This window comes from Thalassophryne amazonica, chromosome 4 (assembly GCF_902500255.1).
Source record: "Thalassophryne amazonica chromosome 4, fThaAma1.1, whole genome shotgun sequence".
In the NCBI taxonomy this organism is placed as follows: Eukaryota; Metazoa; Chordata; class Actinopteri; order Batrachoidiformes; family Batrachoididae; genus Thalassophryne; species Thalassophryne amazonica.
In genome coordinates, this window is record NC_047106.1 from 99297265 (window position 1) to 99321809 (window position 24545).

The 24545-nt window shown below is 41.7% G+C and overlaps 1 protein-coding gene across 1 annotated transcript in view; it reads left to right on the top strand.

Moving 5' to 3' along the window:
• The window catches only part of LOC117508550 (protein jagged-1b), a 266488-nt gene that overhangs the window by 207757 nt on the left and 34186 nt on the right, over positions 1-24545 (top strand). Inside the window, exons 7-8 of the mRNA XM_034168334.1 lie at positions 15369-15488; positions 20161-20274. Of these exons, the coding sequence (XP_034024225.1) occupies positions 15369-15488; positions 20161-20274 (234 nt within the window). The remainder of the gene's footprint in view (positions 1-15368; positions 15489-20160; positions 20275-24545) is intronic.

Sequence of the window (24545 nt, forward strand, 5' to 3'; positions counted from 1 at the left end):
AGTGCCTGTAACATCTAACTCCACTGAGCTAAGTCGCTGCTCTAACTTACGGACACGGCTCTCTAAGAGAGCCACCCTATCTTCCAACATCACACAGGATTTACGGAGGGTGTAAAGTAGGTAAAGTAGTGTACTTTGTGCACTAAGAAATTCAAGAGCATAGCCAAGCAAGCACAAGCTAAGATAATAATGGATCAGCTAACCACTCCTAATGCTGCGTTCACACCGGGTGCCACATGAGCGACTGCAGCCACAGGTTGCCATGTAATTCCTATGTAATGATGCGTTTTGGCGCCAAACCGCGCAGCACGATGCGATGGATGCCAGTGAAGCGACGCAAGTGAAGTGATTTTGAGCATTTTGCGTGTTTGTAGCACGATACTGCGTCGCGTCATGTCGTGTTGCCCTCCTCGCCAAGTTGAAAAATCTGAACTTTTTTGTCTCTTCGCGCCGCGATGACCAATCAGGGACTGAATATGTAGTGACGTGGAGATGTCTGGAGTTTGACTGAAAATGTGAACATGTCCTGTCTCTGATAGCAGCCTGTGAGCAGGACTTATGTCTCTTTTGTCCTTTATTTCACAATTATGAGAGAGTTTTTGTAGCGAGCAGCAGCACCACAGCAGGGGGAGCGGAGTTTCTTTTTATTTTTATTTTACATGCGCGCATGAGGGAATCGTCCATGGAGATTATTTTACTTATTAACTACACAGATGTATAATAAAGCAATGGTGACTGGTTTCTAAAGATAATTATGACAGTTTTTTTGGGAAAGAGCGAGGAGCTCACAGCAAGCAGCGGAGTATTCTTTCTTTCCTTTTTTTTTTTTTTACGTGCGCACGCGAGCGAATCGTCTGTGGAGAATATTTTATTAATTAACTACACAGATGTATAATAAAACAAATGGTGACTGGTTTCTAAACACAATTATGACAGAGTTTTTTGGGGGAAGAGCGAGCTGCAGCAAGCAGCGGAGTTTTTTTTTTTTTTTTTTATTTACATATGCATGCATGAACGGGACAGTTGGTCCTCAAACTGGGTCCTGCAGAGGCGGAAGGACCGCTGAAAGCGGCCATCATCCAGATGCAGCTCCTGCAGCAAATAATGATCCTCTCTGTATTGGGAGCTTTTCACAACAACTCGCTCCGTGTGATCAAGGTCCGTCATGATGACTTGACGCCGAGCGGAATGGAAGCTCCTCCTATTTGATGACGCACCGGGGCGAATTTTCGCAGCGAAAGTCCACCCAAGCAGAGCGACACACCAGGCGAAGGAGGCACGTCCGTCGCCACGCGACCCCCGCAAATTTGTAGCGTCTGATCGCGCCTGGTGTGAACGGCGGCATTAGGCTCACACAGGATTCACACAGACGTAACTAAATGAATTAAAATTCACAGCAGTTACAATGAAAAAGTAGCAGAAGTATTAGACTTGTAGGAACAGTAACAGTATAAAAAAAAACCTCCTACAAGTAAACCACTCCTAAGATTATCACAAGAGTAAAGTACTAAGCTAAAATTCACAACAGTTACACTAAAAAACTAACAGAAGTATTTAAAAAAAAAACAGGGGGGGTCGAACTAGCTAATGCAAGCTAACCACTAGCGAAAATGCTAGCCACTCCTAATATTTACACAGAAATAAAATAATGACCTAAAATTCACAGCAGTTACACTGAAAAACTAACAGAAGTATTAAACAGGTAAAAAAAAAAAAAGAAACAGCTATAAAAGTAATGGCGGGGGGAGGAGGGGGAGTCGACCTAGCTAGTAAAAGCTAACCGCTAGCGAATGCTAACCGCCAGCAATTCACAACAGGACTGTAGTTAAATAAGGTTCAGAGTAGATACACTTAACAACCAGCCGAGTACAAAACAGAAATAAAAGAACCGTATACAACCATGTAAAGTTCGGAAGAGCATCACAACTTAAGCGTAACTTAAGTTACGCTTAAGCTGAACTTAAGCAGCACATAACTTCAATTCCGGAGCTACTGGCAAGTCCATATTACAAAGACATTTTGATAACTAGAAGCACTCAGAGAGTGCAAACCTCCGCCAAGGCCATGGGGTCACTGACTCCATAACATCTACACGCCGTGGAATCGTTGAACCTAAAAAAGTCTAACAATGATGTTTGCTCAGTAGTAAAAAAAAGTTTCATCTGCTGTGGTGACTGGATAGCATGTATCCTTAGTACTTGGCATCACAGTTTATTGCAACTTGCACCTTTCCCAGAAGCTACTGTCATCTGAGCACTGATATTGATATTGCATGTGCTTATAGACAAAAACAAATGAGACAAAATTCAATTTATTATTCAACTAAACTGCAAATATATGAATTTTTTAACATTTATGAAACACTTCTCTAAACAAGGCCATAGGGTCACTGACCCTAAAGAGATTCCTTCCTTGGCACAGTGATCTATTTCTTTTTGTCTCTTTCTCTAAAATTGTATATAATAATCATTAGATTATTAATATATAAACAAAAATAAATTTAAGAAATATTACAATTTGAAAACAAATGCACCCGAACGTGATGACAGCTGCAACTGCTTAATGCTTACTTTTAACATTGAAAATGCCATAGACATGCTAACGCGTTAGCATTGTGATCCGGATCACCACTATCAATCAATCAATCAATCAATTTTTTTTTTATATAGCGCCAAATCACAACAAACAGTTGCCCCAAGGCGCTTTATATTGTAAGGCAAGGCCATACAATAATGATGTAAAACCCCAACGGTCAAAACGACCCCCTGTGAGCAAGCACTTGGCTACAGTGGGAAGGAAAAACTCCCTTTTAACAGGAAGAAACCTCCAGCAGAACCAGGCTCAGGGAGGGGCAGTCTTCTGCTGGGACTGGTTGGGGCTGAGGGAGAGAACCAGGAAAAAGATATGCTGTGGAGGGGAGCAGAGATCGATCACTAATGATTAAATGCAGAGTGGTGCATACAGAGCAAAAAGAGAAAGAAACAGTGCATCATGGGAACCCCCCAGCAGTCTACGTCTATAGCAGCATAACTAAGGGATGGTTCAGGGTCACCTGATCCAGCCCTAACTATAAGCTTTAGCAAAAAGGAAAGTTTTAAGCCTAATCTTAAAAGTAGAGAGGGTGTCTGTCTCCCTGATCTGAATTGGGAGCTGGTTCCACAGGAGAGGAGCCTGAAAGCTGAAGGCTCTGCCTCCCATTCTACTCTTACAAACCCTAGGAACTACAAGTAAGCCTGCAGTCTGAGAGCGAAGCGCTCTATTGGGGTGATATGGTACTACGAGGTCCCTAAGATAAGATGGGACCTGATTATTCAAAACCTTATAAGTAAGAAGAAGAATTTTAAATTCTATTCTAGAATTAACAGGAAGCCAATGAAGAGAGGCCAATATGGGTGAGATATGCTCTCTCCTTCTAGTCCCCGTCAGCACTCTAGCTGCAGCATTTTGAATTAACTGAAGGCTTTTTAGGGAACTTTTAGGACAACCTGATAATAATGAATTACAATAGTCCAGCCTAGAGGAAATAAATGCATGAATTAGTTTTTCAGCATCACTCTGAGACAAGACCTTTCTGATTTTAGAGATATTGCGTAAATGCAAAAAAGCAGTCCTACATATTTGTTTAATATGCGCTTTGAATGACATATCCTGATCAAAAATGACTCCAAGATTTCTCACAGTATTACTAGAGGTCAGGGTAATGCCATCCAGAGTAAGGATCTGGTTAGACACCATGTTTCTAAGATTTGTGGGGCCAAGTACAATAACTTCAGTTTTATCTGAGTTTAAAAGCAGGAAATTAGAGGTCATCCATGTCTTTATGTCTGTAAGACAATCCTGCAGTTTAGCTAATTGGTGTGTGTCCTCTGGCTTCATGGATAGATAAAGCTGGGAATCATCTGCGTAACAATGAAAATTTAAGCAATACCGTCTAATAATACTGCCTAAGGGAAGCATATATAAAGTGAATAAAATTGGTCCTAGCACAGAACCTTGTGGAACTCCATAATTAACTTTAGTCTGTGAAGAAGATTCCCCATTTACATGAACAAATTGTAATCTATTAGACAAATATGATTCAAACCACCGCAGCGCAGTGCCTTTAATACCTATGGCATGCTCTAATCTCTGTAATAAAATTTTATGGTCAACAGTATCAAAAGCAGCACTGAGGTCTAACAGAACAAGCACAGAGATGAGTCCACTGTCCGAGGCCATAAGAAGATCATTTGTAACCTTCACTAATGCTGTTTCTGTACTATGATGAATTCTAAAACCTGACTGAAACTCTTCAAATAGACCATTCCTCTGCAGATGATCAGTTAGCTGTTTTACAACTACCCTTTCAAGAATTTTTGAGAGAAAAGGAAGGTTGGAGATTGGCCTATAATTAGCTAAGATAGCTGGGTCAAGTGATGGCTTTTTAAGTAATGGTTTAATTACTGCCACCTTAAAAGCCTGTGGTACATAGCCAACTAACAAAGATAGATTGATCATATTTAAGATCGAAGCATTAAATAATGGTAGGGCTTCCTTGAGCAGCCTGGTAGGAATGGGGTCTAATAAACATGTTGATGGTTTGGATGAAGTAACTAATGAAAATAACTCAGACAGAACAATCGGAGAGAAAGAGTCTAACCAAATACCGGCATCACTGAAAGCAGCCAAAGATAACGATACGTCTTTGGGATGGTTATGAGTAATTTTTTCTCTAATAGTTAAAATTTTGTTAGCAAAGAAAGTCATGAACTCATTACTAGTTAAAGATAATGGAATACTCAGCTCAATAGAGCTCTGACTCTTTGTCAGCCTGGCTACAGTGCTGAAAAGAAACCTGGGGTTGTTCTTATTTTCTTCAATTAGTGATGAGTAGAAAGATGTCCTAGCTTTACGGAGGGCTTTTTTTATAGAGCAACAGACTCTTTTTCCAGGCTAAGTGAAGATCTTCTAAATTAGTGAGACGCCATTTCCTCTCCAACTTACGGGTTATCTGCTTTAAGCTACGAGTTTGAGAGTTATACCATGGAGTCAGACACTTCTGATTTAAAGCTCTCTTTTTCAGAGGAGCTACAGCATCCAAAGTTGTCTTCAATGAGGATGTAAAACTATTGACGAGATACTCTATCTCCCTTACAGAGTTTAGGTAGCTACTCTGCACTGTGTTGTTATATGGCATTAGAGAACATAAAGAAGGAATCATATCCTTAAACCTAGTTACAGCGCTTTCTGAAAGACTTCTAGTGTAATGAAACTTATTCCCTACTGCTGGGTAGTCCATCAGAGTAAATGTAAATGTTATTAAAAAATGATCAGACAGAAGGGAGTTTTCAGGGAATACTGTTAAGTCTTCTATTTCCATACCATAAGTCAGAACAAGATCTAAGATATGATTAAAGTGGTGGGTGGACTCATTTACTTTTTGAGCAAAGCCAATAGAGTCTAATAATAGATTAAATGCAGTGTTGAGGCTGTCATTCTCAGCATCTGTGTGGATGTTAAAATCGCCCACTATAATTATCTTATCTGAGCTAAGCACTAAGTCAGACAAAAGGTCTGAAAATTCACAGAGAAACTCACAGTAACGACCAGGTGGACGATAGATAATAACAAATAAAACTGGTTTTTGGGACTTCCAATTTGGATGGACAAGACTAAGAGACAAGCTTTCAAATGAATTAAAGCTCTGTCTGGGTTTTTGATTAATTAATAAGCTGGAATGGAAGATTGCTGCTAATCCACCGCCCCGGCCCGTGCTACGAGCATTCTGACAGTTAGTGTGACTCGGGGGTGTTGACTCATTTAAACTAACATATTCATCCTGCTGTAACCAGGTTTCTGTTAGGCAGAATAAATCAATATGTTGATCAATTATTATATCATTTACCAACAGGGACTTAGAAGAGAGAGACCTAATGTTTAATAGACCACATTTAACTGTTTTAGTCTGTGGTGCAGTTGAAGGTGCTATATTATTTTTTCTTTTTGAATTTTTATGCTTAAATAGATTTTTGCTGGTTATTGGTAGTCTGGGAGCAGGCACCGTCTCTACGGGGATGGGGTAATGAGGGGATGGCAGGGGGAGAGAAGCTGCAGAGAGGTGTGTAAGACTACAACTCTGCTTCCTGGTCCCAACCCTGGATAGTCACGGTTTGGAGGATTTAAGAAAATTAGCCAGATTTCTAGAAATGAGAGCTGCTCCATCCAAAGTGGGATGGATGCCGTCTCTCCTAACAAGACCAGGTTTTCCCCAGAAGCTTTGCCAATTATCTATGAAGCCCACCTCATTTTTTGGACACCACTCAGACAGCCAGCAATTCAAGGAGAACATGCGGCTAAACATGTCACTCCCGGTCTGATTGGGGAGGGGCCCAGAGAAAACTACAGAGTCCGACATTGTTTTTGCAAAGTTACACACCGATTTAATGTTAATTTTAGTGACCTCCGATTGGCGTAACCGGGTGTCATTACTGCCGACGTGAATTACAATCTTACCAAATTTATGCTTAGCCTTAACCAGCAGTTTCAAATTTCCTTCAATGTCGCCTGCTCTGGCCCCCGGAAGACAATTGACTATGGTTGCTGGTGTCGCTAACTTCACATTTCTCAAAACAGAGTCGCCAATAACCAGAGTTTGATCCTCGGCGGGTGTGTCGTCGAGTGGGGAAAAACGGTTAGAAATGTGAACGGGTTGGCGGTGTACACGGGGCTTCTGTTTAGGGCTACGCTTCCTCCTCACAGTCACCCAGTCAGCCTGCTTTCCCGGCTGCTCGGGATCTGCCAGGGGGGAACTAACGGCGGCTAAGCTACCTTGGTCCGCACCGACTACAGGGGCCTGGCTAGCTGTAGAATTTTCCACGGTGCGGAGCCGAGTCTCCAATTCGCCCAGCCTGGCCTCCAAAGCTACGAATAAGCTACACTTATTACAAGTACCATTACTGCTAAAGGAGGCCGAGGAATAACTAAACATTTCACACCCAGAGCAGAGAAGTGCGGGAGAGACAGGAGAAGCCGCCATGCTAAATCGGCTAAGAGCTAGTAGCTACGCTAAGCTAGCGGATTCCTAAAAACACGCAAAGTGAATAATGTGTAAATAATTTAGAGGTGATTCAGCAGAATGAGTGCTTTAGTTAAGGCACGTAAAGATTACACTGGGAAACAAATCGTAATCTAGATAACTAGATCAATCTAACTGCGCAGATTAAACAGCTAACAGATACAGAAAAACACCGCTGTGCTCCGGAACAGGAAGTGATACAATACCGCAGTGAGAGCCAACCACCAGTAGAGGCAAGCAAGAGCAAGGTAACACTAAAATTTAATCACTTGTTCCTCTTGTCATTTCCAACCACTCCACAAAATTTCAACAAAAATAAATTTAAGAAATATTACAATTTGAAAACAAATGCACCTGAACGTGATTACAGCTGCAACTGCTTAATGCTAACTTTTAACACTGAAAATGCCATAGACATGCTAACGCGTTAGCATCGATATCCAGATTGTGATCCGGATTACCACTAAAATGTAATCACTTGTTCCTCTTGTCATTTCCAACCACTCCACAAAATGTCATCAAAATCCGTTCAAAACCTTTTGAGTTATCCTGCTGACAGACAGACAAACAAACAAACAAACAAACAAACGCGACCGAAAACATAACCTCCTTGGCGGTAGGGTTGCCAACTCTCTGAAAAATAAATAAGGGACACCTCACCGCCAGGGCCGACCGGCCGACTGACCATTGCCTTCACCCTTCCCAGCGTCTGTGTGAAACGATTTTTAACCATTTGACTGTTGACTTGACCCTGAATTTAGGTAGATGCATACATGCATTTGTTCTGATATAAACACATGGAAAACAAATTATTATTTAGCAATTTATTTTTAGTGCAAAATAAATTTTCACTCACAATTTCAATATGAGCATTCTGTCTTCTTTAAAAATAAATCTCTGTAGTGCTATTGCTTAACTTAAAATTGTATAAATTAACAACAAAAAAAAAAACAATAGAAAATTTGCATCATCCAAAACAATGTAACAGTGCAAAACAATGTAACAGTGCACATTTACACATTTAGTGTAATAAAAAGTGCAAAAAATAAAGTCTGAAAAGTAAACAGTACTGTTGTCGCGCACCTTTTCCACCCAGCCATTTTCCTTTTCGCATTCTCCCCTGTATTTTTGCATTCTTTTTTGTTTTTTTAGGAGGAGTAGTAACGACGTTACAGACATTGCTGTCCGTAGGCATATCTGCAGTGCTAGTGTCGGTGTCTGTATAGATATCAGCCATGCTGCTTTGTTATTGTCGTCCAGCGACCGTCGTCGGCTCATGACGTCGGTATCTTCTTGCGAGCAGATGTCCCTCGACCAATGAGATGAGTGATTTTGTATTGTCAACTCGTGTCTGTCAGCTCATTGGTGAAAAGCAGGAGAGAGGCTGGGATCAAATTTACCATAAGTTTCCATATAAAGCGCCTGTCAATTCCATTGACATTTTACAGACTTTTTGATTCTCACAGAAATACGGGACAAACTGCGTCCCGTTTCAGGTCAATACGGAATGCACACTTTTGTTTCCAAATAAGGGACGATTCCATTTTTCAAGGGACGGTTGGCAACCCTACTTGGCGGTGGTAATTAGTGAGAAATGTTGGAAGAAGAATTAGATCAGCAATGTTCCAGTCACTTATCAGTGTGGTGTCTCATTTTGTTTTTCTGTCCCTCGCTGTCATACACATACACTCTCCTGGCCTCATAAGCAGAAACATGAACATAAGTTTTTTTTTTTTATCCTGTGCACTTGTTAGAGCAGTATTATACCCACTTTGTTGTTGACCAGCTACATCGTTATTGAAATTCTGCTAATTGCTGAGCATTAACCTCCATTATGCAATGGTCTCACCTCTCCATGTTAATTCATATCGATTCCACACACATTCTGCAACCTGGTGGAGAAAAGCTAGTCTGAAATTTAGTGAAATAAGGTTTTTGTATTGTACAATAACAAAGTGTTTACTCTTCAGAAAAAAAAAATCCAAGACCAAAAGGGAAGCACTGGTGTCCTTTGTACACAGCTGCTCCTTTGTTTTCAAGATGGCCTTCTCTAACTTAATTTACCCTGCCGTGACTTTCTATTTGTTAATGATTGATTATTTGAGTTCCAGGGGATATACAACACTTGAAATTAAGTTTAAACCTTTTATCTGGTAACTTGTCAATGATATATTGAGGGAATGACGCACCTGGCTGTAAAACACAGAGGAAACCAAATGTCCAGTTCCTTTGCTCCTGTATAAAAATGCTGGCTTACACTCAAAAAACATGCTGTAATACTGAAGCCATCCACCTGATGTGAATATATTTACCCTCAAGTTAAATTTGACTTTCAGTCCATGAGCCTGAAACAAATTCTGACCAATTGTTTGCACCATCTGTTGTGCTTAGTTGTCACATTACAAGGTAACATATATCATATAGTAGTGTTCAGAATAATAGTAGTGCTATGTGACTAAAAAGATTAATCCAGGTTTTGAGTATATTTCTTATTGTTACATGGGAAACAAGGTACCAGTAGATTCAGTAGATTCTCACAAATCCAACAAGACCAAGCGTTCATGATATGCACACTCTTAAGGCTATGAAATTGGGCTATTAGTAAAAGAAAGTAGAAAAGGGGGTGTTCACAATAATAGTAGCATCTGCTGTTGACGCTACAAACTCAAAACTATTATGTTCAAACTGATTTTTTAGCAATCCTGTGAATCACTAAACTAGTATTTAGTTGTATAACCACAGTTTTTCATGATTTCTTCACATCTGCGAGCCATTAATTTTGTTGGTTTGGAACCAAGATTTTGCCCGTTTACTAGTGTGCTTGGGGTCATTGTCTTGTTGAAACACCCATTTCAAGGGAATGTCCTCTTCAGCATAAGGCAACATGACCTCTTCAAGTATTTTGACATATCCAAACTGATCCATGATACCTGGTATGCGATATATAGGCCCAACACCATAGTAGGAGAAACATGCCCATATCATGATGCTTGCACCACCATGCTTCACCATGCTTCACTGTCTTCACTGCGAACTGTGGCTTGAATTCAGAGTTTGGGGGTCGTCTCACAAACTGTCTGCGGTCCACAAAATATTCCTCCATTTCTCTTTAGGCCAGCTGATGTGTTCTTTGGCAAATTGTAACCTCTTCTGCATGTCTTTTATTTAACAGAGGGACTTTGCGGGGGATTCTTGCAAATAAATTAGCTTCACACAGGCGTCTAACTGTCATAGCTCTTAAGCCCAGGTTACACATAGACGGTTTTGTCGGCGGGCAGTACGTAGACCGAAGTTCGCGGTAGTTCTGGCTGTTTTCGCGGTGGAAAGGGGCAGAGCATTTCGCCGGCATTTTGAGTGCCGTACTAGCTGCAAATACGCGGATAAAACGCCACTAAATCCGCCGAATAAAGCGGCGTTTTGACGCCGTAGCATCCGGCACACGTCAGGCAACGGGGGTTAATACCCAGTTCTATCCTTTACAATCGCAGGTTAAGACGCGCGTGAGAATGGCGGTGTTCTGCTGCCGCCGATAATGCCCTGTGTACCGCTGGATTTATCCAGGCAAATCCTGCATTACTCCAGGAACTTTTGCATATAAGCACCGCCCCCCAGAGTATAATAGGCTGAAGCAGCTGTCACTGCAGGGGGAGGGAGATCATACTCAGCCTTTTCTTTTCCTCTCCTTTTCCCCTCCTCATCGTGTTGCTCCGTCTCCACCTCCCCTCTGCTTCTGAACCAGACCTCTTGGTAAGTCCTTGCCGCTGCCAGTTTTCTTTTAGGAGGAATACTGGAGCTTCTCTGCAAAAATATCTGGAGCTGGCCACGAGTGAGAGGCCTGCATGCAGCGCGCTAGCGTTTGTATACTGACCGCCGCCTATCGGCCGTTTGGAACGCCGTTAACCGGGAGGTGGCATTTAGAACGGCGTACTGTCCGCTAGCGCCGCCGTTTTGTCTTCCTCTGTTGCCAGTTAAAACGCCTTTGAGGACGCCAATGTGGGCTCTATCCCCGTTTTACACGCCGTTGGTTAGGGATACAACGCCGGCCGCCAATTACGGCGGTGTAAACTGCAGCACTACAGGAAGGGGCGGGATGAAACGGCGATTAAAAAGTATCAAACGCCATTGTTCGCGTTGTCTCCGTCATCACGCGAATTCTCCGGGAGCGCTCCCGGAATTATTCGACATGTTGAATAATTTTTTCGACGATTCCTGGTAAAGTCGGAACTAAGCCACGCCCCCTAGTGCCGGCGTTAACAACGGCGTGTGATCCTTAAGACGGCCAAAAACTCTTCCAGGACGCTTCCGGGAGCTCTTACCGTCTATGTGTAAACGGGGCTTTACAGGTAACTCCAGACTGTCTTTGATCATCCTGGAGCTGATCAATGGGTGAGCCTTTGCCATTCTGGTTATTCTTCTATCCATTTTGATGGTTGTTTTCTGTTTTCTTCCACGCGTCTCTGTTTTTTTTTTTTGTCCATTTTAAAGCATTGGAGATCATTGTAGATGAACAGCCTATAATTTGTTTGGACCCAAAAAGAACAATTTTACTCTCATCAGTCCACAAAATATTCCTCCATTTCTCTTTAGGCCAGTTGATGTGTTCTTTGGCAAACTGTAACCTCTTCTGCATGTCTTTTATTTAACAGAGGGACTTTGTGGGGGATTCTTGCAAATAAATAAGCTTCACACAGGTGTCTTCTAACTGTCACAGCACTTACAGGTAAGTCCAGACTGTCTTTGATCATCATGGAGCTGATTAATGGGTGAGCCTTTGCCATTCTGGTTATTCTTCTATCCATTTTGATGATTGTTTTCTGTTTTCTTCCATGCGTCTCTGTTTTTTTTTTTTTTTTTTGTCCATTTTAAAGCATTGGAGATCATTGTAGATGAACAGCCTATAATTTTTTGCACCTGCGTATAGGTTTTCCCCTCTCCAATCAACTTTGTAATCAAACTACTCTGTTCTTCTGAACAATGTCTTGAACGTCCCATTTTCCTCAGGCTTTCAAAAAGAAAAGCATGTTCAACAGGTGCTGGCTTCATCCTTAAATAGGGGACACCTGATTCACACTCACTGACTGATTGCCACACTACTATTATTGTGAACACCCTCTTTTCTACTTTTTTTCCGAATAGCCCAATTTCATAGCCTTAAGAGTGTGCATATCATGAATGCTTGGTCTTGTTGGATTTGTGAGAATCTACTGAATCTACTGGTACCTTGTTTCCCATGTAACAATAAGAAATATACTCAAAACCTGGATTAATCTTTTTAGTCACATAGCACTATTATTCTGAACACTACTGTACGTATGTCATAGAATCCAGTGCACATTGACCTTGTTTGACCATTAAATTGGAGACCAATCCTTCAACAAAAGCCCAAAAATATTCTGTTTAATAATCCTATTAGCGTAACCAATAATTTGCATATATTTATTTATTTTACCAAAAAATTAGAAAAACTTTAACTTTTGACCTGTCAGTATAATTGGAGCATCTTTACATTTTTGCCCAAGTGTAATCTGTTTTTAACCTCTACTTGGCCATCCTGGAATGGTTATCATGCATTTTTGTGTCTGCCATGGTATACTGAGGCTGAATTGTAAGTGTTGTTTGGGCACCTTAAGTGGTACAGAGATCCTGCTTGGCCCATGGACTGAACATGATCATATTCTATACACGCTACCATCTTTAATGTGCTGTGACAGCTAAGTGCAAAATCTCTATCAATCTACAAACAAATACAGCATGGCCCTAACTGTATTTGTTGCAACAGAATTGATATTTAGTATATTTTAAAGTCTAAAACCCAATAAAGATTTATCTTAATTCCATTGGTAGAAGATTGTGTCATCTGCAAAGAATAACACAGTGTATCACTTTATTAGTTGTGGTTTTTGTCACTCCTTCCCACTTAACAGAGCAGTTAACTCACTGGATAGGAGATGGGCTATGAATATGCAGACCTGTATTTGAGTCATGATCACAGTACATGTCTGTATCCTTGGACACAACACTTCATCTGCATTGTTCCAGTCCACCCAACTGCAAATGGGTACAGGCCTTTGCTGGGGAAGTAACCTGTAACAGACTGGCATCCTGTCCAGGAGGAGTCATAGACTCTCATTTGCTTCACACTACAGAATCCAACAATAAGCACACAGGCACCGATGGGCCAGAGGACTTACTTCTTTTTCTTTCTTCTGATCTCTAGAGGATAAGAGACAAATCCTAGACTGCTTCACTTTACCCTCTTCAGCTTTTCCCACAACACTGTGACAATGTTCCTCCAACATTATCCCAGTGTGTATTCCACACCTCCCACCTCCATCTCAGTGTGGGAGCTAGGATCTGGGTGAGACACAAGTGCTTGTGGGATGGTGTATTGTCTGGGTGAAATGTGATAGTCTTGGGTACGGGGAATGTGAGTAGGCTTGGGCTGGGTGCTGCTTTGCCAGGTGGGGTCTAAAACTATTTCTCTGCATTCAGAATGGGCCTGTGAAGGGCTGCGGTGAAACAAAGAGTCTGTGAGCAAAGAGGAGATTGTTAGAAAGCAAAGCTTCAGTATGCTTTAACACAGGAAACAACTTAGCCTGCAGCTACTGACCTACACAACCGGCATGCTGGCCCGACCTGGATTTACTCACTGCAGCATTTGAAACAGTGAAACAGAACCAGAGTTAAGGTACCTTGACACTTGCACGAATCTGGCAGTGGTTCTAATCACTCACTGGCACACAAGATTGCGTGCCAGTGAGTAAACCCGTTGTAAACTGTGCACGGCTATGTGCCAGGGTGCAAAGAAAATTTTGAAATGTTCAAAAATTCTGGCACGCATTAATTTCGTGAAGTAGTCATGAACATTGCAGAACTTGTTCGGAGCATCTGAATGATGTTACATCTATAATAAACATAACTTTATAGATACATGAGCGAACTCATAAGAAGGAATGAAAATCAAACTGTTTTACCAATCCATTATAATATACGAGGTCTGTGAGAAAAGCATCCGACCTTTTTATTTTATGCAAAAAATATATGGATTTGATTCATATGTTTTTACGTCAGCCAAGCTTGAACCTTCGTGCGCATGCGTGAGTTTTTTCACGCCTGTCGGTTGCGTCATTCACCTGTGGGCAGGCTTTGAGTGAGCACTGGTCCACCCCTCTCGTCGTTTTTTCATTGCGAGGAAATGGCGGAATGATTTGGGTTTTGTTCCATCAGAATTTTTTCAGAAACTGTTAGAGACAGGCAGCTGGAAACCATTCGCAAAATTCACATGGCTTTCAGTGAAAATTTTAATGGGCTTCACAGGAGTGTTTAAGGAGTGTTTAAGGACGGCCCACAATGGCGCATGGCGCGCTGCGCTCCGAGTCGCGATCGACAGGCAGAAACGACCATTTCATTTCTAAACGGATCGCTGTATGGCTCTGGGACCATCGTGTGCAATTTCTCTGGTTATCACAAGAGCTGGACATCAGCCATTTTCCGGCAGATTTCACTTTTAACAAGAGATTTTGTCATGGAAAGCCGCGCGGAGGCTTCGCGCATCATGACGGATTCGCTGATGGAGCGAGACAAAGAACACCTCCGTTTTGGAGTGTCAGAGGACAAGTTGGAACATGCCTATCTCGGCTTTCAGTGGCTTACCAGTCGAGTGAGTATAAGAGAAATTGTGGAGAGCTGGGCACTCAAAAACGGAGGTGTTCTTTGTCTCGCTCCATCAGCGAATCCGTCATGACGCGCGAAGCCTCCGTGCGGCTTTCCATGACAAAATCTCGTTAAAAGTGAAATCTGCCGGAAAAAAGCAGATGTCCAACTCACGCATGCACACGAAGGTTCAAGCTTGGCTGACGTAAAAACATATGAATCAATTCCATATATTTTTTGCATAAAATAAAAAGGTCGGATACTTTTCTCACAGACCTCGTATATATTATGAATAATTACCTTTAAGACAAGATTCCAAATGCATTCTCCACCACACGATGCGCACGAGACAACCTGCAGCTATAGATAATTTCTCTGTGATTCTCTGAGCAACGAGAGAACGGTTTCATCAGCCAAGTTCTCTCGTTGCTCAAAGAATCAATTCTGAGAGCACATGCATCATCAGCTACAAAATTATTATTTTATATAGTGTGGCGTCAACCGGGACGCATTGGCACAATGTGAAAGTGTGCCAATGTGTGCAAGTGTCAAGGTGCCTTTACCTCCTCATCTCTTGCTGTTCTTCTTCCCTGTATAATTATTGTGTCTGCTGTGTGTGTTCCATGTGAAGTAAACAAAAGTCTAAATCCCTGTGTGTCAGATCTGAACTACTGTGGCACTCACCAGCCATGCAAAAATGGTGGAACCTGCACCAACACAGAACCAAATGAGTACCAGTGTGAGTGCCAGGAAGGTTTTCGAGGACGAAACTGTGACATTGGTGAGTGCAGCTTCACAATCCACACAACTTAACAACAGAAAAGGGGATTTTATTATTGAGGTATTTAGTATTTAAAAACATATTTGGGGGAAAAAACTGAAGTTGAAGAGGATTTTCAGCATAAAAGGTTTTTGCACATTTACATTTTTGTAAGGTGATAACTTACAAGATGTTGGTATACACAATTATTCAGTTTTTTTTTTTTTTACTGATCCACATAGGTTGGTAGTGGTTTTAAAATAAACAGTGTGCTTGTAAAACTGAAATTGCATCTTGCAATTTGTTCTGCCTTAAGCCCCGGTCACATGGCACTAACAAAGGACACCAAAGCCAAAAGGAAACAAGAAATCTGGATATGCGTTGACTTACGTTGACACCGTTTAACCGTCATCCAGCTTCGTTCCTGTAGCTGATGCTTCGCCAGAATTTTCGAAGTGTTGAAAAATGTGAACGAATCCCAATGTGTTGATGGTTCCTTATCGTTTGCGTAGTTCCCTTACCGTCAGTGTTCCATTAAAGATCTGATGAGCTGAACGTGAGTCGTCCATGTGTGGGACGAAAAGCAGTGTTTTCATACAGAAACAATTCGCCCTATTGACGTTTCAAATCCCGCAAAACCTCAGAGAGGTCGCCGCGCTGCGAGATCTCAGTAACATTGAGAACTGCATTGAGATGCTCTGATCACGCTGCGCTTTAACCGCTGTACACGGACAACACCATTAACATCGCAACATAAAACTATTTTTATATTGTGCCTAAAACTCTCATGAATGTATTCTCTGGGTTTTTTAGACGTTGTTATTGCGTTTTATGTAAACATGCAAGAATCACAGGCTGTCTCTCTATTATTTTCAATGGCAGCTGCTGTGAGCTACGCTTGCTTCCTGATCATGTTCTGGGGGAAAGTGAAGTTTCCTCTTTGTCTTGATTATTGTTCTTTACAACACTGTTTGTCCTCTTTGTTCCAGACTAATATATATATATAAGATGTCTGAAATTCAGTTTGCGTTTATTAAATTCCACGCAGATTAAACGTAGCGGACATGGATTATTCATTCTAATTGTTTTAGCAAATTTTCAGGGTATCATGCATGCAGTTTCTTATTAACGTGATGAAAAGCATAAAAAAATTACATTTTTGTAGTATAATATTCATTTACAATTGTCATCTATATGGTTTAACTGCAGCGACTCTCTGGCACGCAAGGGATTATGGGATACGTCAATAGGGTGAATAGTGGCAAGAATGTTTTATCAGCTATATTAACTTTTTACGCACATTCCAGCTGTTTGTGGCTGGGATGTGCGTGTGTACACACGTTGTTGTAAAGACAAACCTGTTGTCAAGACAACCAGATCCTGCACCTGCAGGTGCTGTGGACATGAGGCCAGGCTGGCTGCCTGTCGGAGGGGTGTGAAGACACATTTGATCTCTGGTGCAGTTTACGTAAGCAAGCCGTACTGTACCTGATGTGGTCCATGTTGATGTTGTCCACTGCTGAAAGTTGAGCGATCAAGAAACGCAGAGCTTTGAAAACACAATTTGCAGTGTCCAAAGCATATGTTCTACCATACAGGATAAAATGATGAAATGCAATGAATGTGTGAGCATTTGAGTCTGAAATACTCCATCACTGATGAGCGATGAATGTCGGGTGTTGATGGAAACCACAATGTACAGCCCCAGATCAGAAAATGTTGGGGTACTATGAAAAAAGCAATGAATTTATTTAACTGCAAACAATATGAACTGGGTGGTCAACTTTGTTTCATTTGTTAATATATATCGATTCCTGCATTTAAGACCTGCAACTAGGGATGTGAATCGTTCAACAACTCCCGATTCAATTCGATTCCGATTCTTGGGGTGACGATTCGATTCAGAATCGATTTTCGATTCAAAGAGCTCTGAGAAATAAAAATGTTTATGTTTAAGAAAATGCAGCTTTACAAGGTTAATCAAGTGATTCAAGATGTAAATTTACTTATCTGCTTTGCGCGTTTGGAGGTGGCTGGCAGTTTAGCGAAGCGCTGTTCAGTAGTCAGCAGATACCGCTGCTCCGCTGCTTTTAGCTCCGGGTCATAGCGTAGCATGTGGGCTTGCGGAGCTGAAGTGTTTCCGAAGTACTTGACTTTCATTTTGCAGATTTTGCACACTGCATAAGTCATATTAAGCTCCTTCTTACGCAGCAAATAATAAAATCCAAAATGCGCCCAAACATTTGCCTTCAGCAAAGATGGTGCTGGCTGAATTAGCTCTTCGTCCGCCATGCTAAGCTACAGCCACTGAACTCTGCAGCTCACGAGTGTTTGAAGCACGCCGGACCCCCCCCTCGCGGGGACGCTGTAGTACGGAAGCCGTTGCCTGACAAACAGTACACGCAGCGAGTAAGCAAGAAAATGTTTAAAAAATGCTTTTTAAAAATAGATTCTTGGACATTCTGGATCGATTCAGAATCGTAATAAATAAGAATCACGATTCGGACGTGAATAGATTTTTTCCGACACCCCTACCTGCAACACATTCAAAACAAGTTGGTATACTAAAGCATTTACCACTTTGTAATGTTGCCATTCCTTCTCATAACACTTAAAAGATATTTTGGGGATACCAAGCAAAGAAGCATTTTAGGTGTTATTTTGTCCCAGTCTTCATGCAAACACATCTTAGGGCCCCTTCACACATAGTACGAATGTGGTCGAATTGCACATGAAGTGCGCATGAAGCAGGAATTGTATGCAATATGTGTAAAATCGTAGCTGCCTCCAACGCCTCATACACCTGTTGCTACAACTATTTGTGCACACAAGCGCCTGAAAGACAGTGTGCGCTGTGTGAACCCATCACACCCTCTCGCAGCAGGTGCTGGCTAAATTCCAGGTGACACGCACAAACATCTAACACCACTCGCATGGCACTTATAAAATATGTGGTCAGTTGCATTCTTGGCAAAACAGCAAACTGCAAACCATCACTTTCGTACTCGCAGAGAAATCTGTCTAAGTCCCACATGAGTGTGGCTTTGGTCTGTGCTCTGAGATGACAGGAGGTGTGTCCTCCCACTGAAGTGGCTTTGGAAATCTGTGGATCTGGACATCCCAGCTGGACACCACATACTGTGTTTGGACAGACATGGACAAACAACTGCCCACTGTGATGCATGTGTGTCTGTTTGCTGTTATCAAGTGGACATAAATAAAAATATGACTGTGGCGACGTGCTGCAGTGAGCAAGTGCACACACGAACCCTTACACCGGTTCGTGCATGCCTGCCCATTGGCACAATGTTTCTTGATGCGCTAATTTCGAAGTGTTTTGCGCTGTTTCGCCATTTTCATCCAAACTTCACACTATGTGTGAAGGAGCCATAAGTCACGTCATCATGAATGTTTCGTTTTGATTTTGTTTAAAGCGTCAAGGTCGCTGTTTGCATCGTTTTTCTTTTGTGAGTTTTGGTTGTGCTCCATTCCTTTATGCACTCTTGCAGGCTTTTCGGTGATGAGAGAGGCCATTCTCCCACCTTTTCTCGACGATTTGTGACTTTTTTCCTTTGTTCAGCTATCATTGTGTGCTGTCTGACCGGGCCCTTGAAATAAGCTCTAAAACCTGGTAGGAAAAAAACTTCACAAAATGAAAATGAAGATAAATATTTTCATAGACATTTCTGAGTAGAATGGAGGTAAAAAATAAAAAATACAAATCTGGCTACCTAATAACACAAAAACATTTTAGTTAATTCATTTATTTATTTTTGTAGATGAACACTGCAATATTTTTAGAGCATATAGGAAATTGTCTTTTTTTGGGAAAACAACAACAACAACAAAATGCTGTCTTTAATTATTCCATCTGGAGGCCAATAGGGCACTGCAGTCTCATTTGAGGGTGGGCGCTAAAGGGGTAAAATGGCACGCATATGATGTAATTTCTCTACTTGGAAAAATCACATCATTTTCAATGGGTTTTTGGGCCAATTACACGCATTTTCTTGGATGGATTTTCTTGAAATATGTATTTGATGGTAACCAATGGCACTTCTGGCTTATTCTAATTTATCATGGACATTGAATGTCTACACTCAACAAAAAAATTGGCTTGCATCATATCGCACTGAACTGAATTTTACCATAATAAAAAGTATCGATCCTGAATCGTATTGCAGCCCCTGTGTCGAGATGTGTATTGGACTGGGAGAAGCACACCTCGAATATAACACTAATCATAAATTCTTATAAAATAGAAGAGATTGTTATTGTATTGTTATTTCTTCTTCCTTATCTAGGATCTGTCCTTGTGGTGGAAATATCGGTTAAGAGAAAGAGCGCATTAAATTACATTGATATCATGATTTGATCAGTAACTTCAACGTTTCAGATTTGGACATTTGTGAATGTTTGTTAATTACTTGAAAATTAATGAATGCACACATATTGATCAGTTTGGAGTGTGTGTGTGTGTGTGTGTGTGTGTGTGTGTGTGTGTGTGTGTGTGTGTGTGTGTGTGTGTGTGTGTGTGTGTGTGTGTGTTGTTGATTCAGTTAGTGTGGCAAATCGTTAGCCCTCATCAGAGGAAGGAGATACTGTACGCCACGGTGCAGGTTTTACACTGTTTCTCTTGCTTTTGTTCCCTCTTACTTGTGTCTTCTTCTCCTCATCCTCCTCCTCCCACAAGTGGAACATGCATGTTTGTCATCGCCGTGTTCAAATGGTGCCACCTGCATGGAAGACCAGTCAGGCTTCAGCTGTGTCTGTGCTCAGGGCTGGACTGGACACACTTGTGCAGACGGTGATTGTCAATAAAAACACACACACACACACTCAGGGGACTAACAGTGTGAAATTGTGCTTGATTGGTTGTTATTGGATCAAAGCCACTAAGTGGTTGTAATCAATCCAGGAGAGTAAATTAAATTAGCCTGAACACAAACCGCATCAACAACAATCAGGGACCTGTCCTGCCTTCTGTCTGCCTCTGTTTGTCTGTATGTGTGTGTCTATAATGCCTTCAAAAGCGACTGACCCCTGGTTTTCACTAAAGTAGTGCTGGTGTGTCACTGGATTTTTTTTTTAAGAACTCTGCTGCCATCATAAACTCTGTCACCTATAGGTTTTCTGGACAGCAGTTTTGAAGCTCAAATTGTGTGATTCTGGATGTCACCATTACTCCACTGGCCAACCAATAAATGGGTAAAGAGGTGGAGTGTGGGCAAGACTTTACTTGACCTTGGTGGTTTGAATGAAAACTGAACACACTCCCATCTCAAAGTTACAGACCAAGCTCAAACTAACAGGCTAACCTTGGTTCGGGTGTTTTATCAACGCATGTTTTTCATGGACTTGGTGGTGGTTTTCATGGCCATTGGCTTGTATGCAGGTATTAAAAATTATGATCTCAGTAACCATGGAGTCACAGTGGAGCTAATGTCTGGAAGCTACAAATACCTGCTAACAGTTCAACCGTTGTTAACATACAAAGGACATAACACGGAAATATCACTCAATGGAAATACTGGAGCATAAACCTCTTAGATCGTTCGAAAGTACAAAAATCAAATTATCTCAGATATTTGTTATAAAATGCTCAGACAGGACAGGCGCACTCAAATTGACCCACCCTGAATTATTCATAACTTTATCACTTAAAATATATTAAACTGGTGAGTTATAAAAAGTAAAAAGAACTCTCCTACAGTTATCATGGGGAAAACAACCTCGAAAGACCAAAACTCTTTTTTTTTTTTTTTGCTGTAAACATGTTTATTCCTGCTATAAAGTTGGATATTTTAACATGTGGTTCTACGGGGAGTAACTTGTTTTTAGAGCCAGCCTCAAGCAGCCATTGAAGATACTGCAAGATTTGCCATTTCCATGTTTGCTTCATTTAACAAGATTGGAGGTCGGGGCTTTGTTTCCATGAGTAGTACAGACAGTGACCCTGGCAAATAACAAGATGATCCCTGCAATGGATCTCACTCTGCTGCACATTAGACACTACCTTGTGTTTCAGCGACACCTGATTAGTCAAATCAAACCCACTGATTCAATCAAACAACAGAAAACCCCTGATTTGGCTTATTATATGTGGGTAGAGAAATGGAAATTAGGCAGTGCAGGGTGTCATAAGGACCACTGCTCTATTGGACATACTGAGCTCACTTGCTTCTATTCATAGTTATTTCGTCTGTTTTGTGCATCATAATTTCTGTCCCCAGCTCCAGTCTTTGCTTTTCATTGTGAAATGTCCAAATTCTGTTGCAATCCGTGTTGGTGTTAACACCTTTAAACAAACCCACCAAACTCACTGCTTTTCATCAAACTGCATAATGAAATGTCACTGTGATTGCATATCATTTCAAAGTGGCTGATTTAGATTTTTATTTTAGCCTTTTTGTGGACAAATGGTATGAATTGGATGTCTTTTTTTTTTTTGTCAAGGCTATTGGTTTAATGCAGCCTTTCTCAGACAGTCGTCTGTGGACCGCTAGTGGTACTTGAGCGACTATCATTACCTGAGGCCAAAATATGGTTATCAGGTATTGCGAAGACTTTGCGTCCGTCCTTCCGTCTGTCTGTCTGTGCTCAGTATAAGTCTAGTTCTATTACTGCCAGGGTCTTCAAATTCACAGGGAATGTTCACAGGGAACATTCTTGGGACAAAAACCTTGAGCAAGTTCAAAGATGGCTAACCTTGACCTATTTTAAGTGGTCAAATGTCACATTCTTTCTACACACTCCATCCATTCTGTCTGCTGTCACAACGTTACATGTACAGGGTGTAATCTCAGGATAATGAACTTGCAGGTCACTGAAGGTAGCTGACCTTGGCCTACTTTCAGGATCAAAAGGTCACATTTTATGTTGGGGTTTGTCCACCAGGGCAGTATATTGGCGCTACTGCATGAGTTGGCCAAGTGATGTTGCATTTCCTATTGATGAATATCATCAGTGCATATGCCCCACAGGTAGGTTGTGAGATGAAGGAGAAAGAAGATTTCTGGAGTGTGTTAGATGAGGTGGTGGAGAGTGTGCCCAAGCATGAAAGAGTGGTGATAGGAGCAGACTTCAATGGGCATGTTGGTGAAGGGAACAGAGGTGATGAGGAAGTAATGGGTAGATATGGTATCAAGGATAGGAATGGGGAAGGACAGATGGTAGTTGATTTTGCAAAAAGGATGGAAATGGCTGTGGTGAATACCTACTTTAAGAAAAGGGAGGAGCACAGGGTAACATAAAAGTGGAGGAAGGTGCACACAGGTGGACTACATTCTTTATAGGAGATGCAAGCTAAAAGAAATCACAGACTGTAAGGTGGTAGCAGGAGAGAGTGTCACTAGACAGCACAGGATGGTTGTTTGTAGGATGACTTTAGAGGTAAAGAAGAAGAAGAGAGTGAGAGCTCAACAAAGGATCAGATGGTGGAAGCTGAAGGAGGAAGACTGTTGTGTGAAATTTAGCGAGCAGGTGAGAGAAGCACTAGTTAGAGGGGAAGCAATTTTGGACAATTGGAAGAGTACTGCAGATGTGGTGAGGGAGACAGCTAGGGCAGTACTGGGTATGACATCTGGACGGTGGAAGGAAGACAAGGAGACTTGGTGGTGGAATGAAGAGGTCCAGGAAAGCATAAGGAGAAAGAGGTTGGCGAAAACGTTTTGGGATAGTCGGAGAGATGAAGAAAGTAGACAGGAGTACAAGGAGATGCGGAGTAAGGCAAGAAGAGAAGTGGCAAAAGCAAAGGAAAAGGCATATTGCGAGCTGTACAAGAAGTTGAATAGTAAGGAAGGAGAAAAGGACTTGTACCGATTGGCCAGACAAAGGGACAGAGCTGGAAAGGATGTGCAGCAGGTTAGGGTGGTAAAAGATGCACATGGTAATGTGCTGACAAGTGAGGAGTGTGTGCTGAGAAGGTGGAGGGAATATTTCGAAGAGTTGATGAATAAAGAAAATGAGCGAGAGAAAAGGCTGGATGATGTGGTGAGAGTAAATCAGGAAGTAAAAGAGATTAGCAAGGAAGAAGTGAGGGCTGCTATGAAGAGGATGAAGAGTGGAAAGGCAGTTGGTCCAGATGACATGCCAATGGAGGCATGGAAATGTCTAGGAGAGATGGCAGTAGAGTTTCTAACCAGTTTGTTTAATAAAATCTTGGAAAGTGAGAGGATGCCTGAGGAGTGGAGATGAAGTGTGCTGGTTCCTATTTTCAAGAACAAGGGTGATGTGCAGAGCTGCAGTAACTACAGAGGCATAAAGCTGATCAGCCACAGCATGAAGTTATGGGAAAGAGTAGTAGAAGCTAGGCTTAGAAAACAGGTGAAGATCTGTGAGCAGCAATATGGTTTCATGCCGAGAAAGAGCACTACAGATGCAATGTTTGCTCTGAGAATACTGTTGGAAAAGTACAGAGAAGGACAGAAAGAGTTACATTGTGTGTTTGTGGACTTAGAAAAAGCTTATGATAGGGTGCCAAGAGAAGAGTTGTGGCATTGTATGAGGAAGTCTGGAGTGGCAGAGAAGTATGTTAGGGTAGTACAGGACATAGTGTGACAGCGGTGAGATGCGCAGTCGGAATGACAGACTCATTCAAGGTGGAGGTGGGATTACACCAAGGATCAGCTCTAAGTCCTTTCTTGTTTGCAGTGGTGAAGGACAGGTTGACAGATGAGATCAGACAGGAGTCCCCGTGGACTATGATGTTTGCAGATGACATTGTGATCTGTACTGAGAGTAGAGAGCAAGTTGAGTCTAGTCTGGAGAAGTGGAGATATGCTTTGGAGAGAAGGGGAATGAAAGTCAGTAGAAGCAAGACTGAGTACATGTGTGTGAATGAGAGGGAGCCCAGTGGAATAGTGCAGTTACAAGGAGTAGAAGTGGTGAAAGTAGATGAGTTTAAATATTTGGGGTCAACTGTTCAAAGTAATGGAGAGTGTGGTAGAGAGGTGAAGAAGAGAGTGCAGGCAGGGTGGAGTGGGTGGAGAAAGGTGGCAGGAGTGATTTGTGACCGAAGAATATCAGCAAGAGTGAAGGGGAACGTTTACAAAACAGTAGTGAGACCAGCTATGTTGT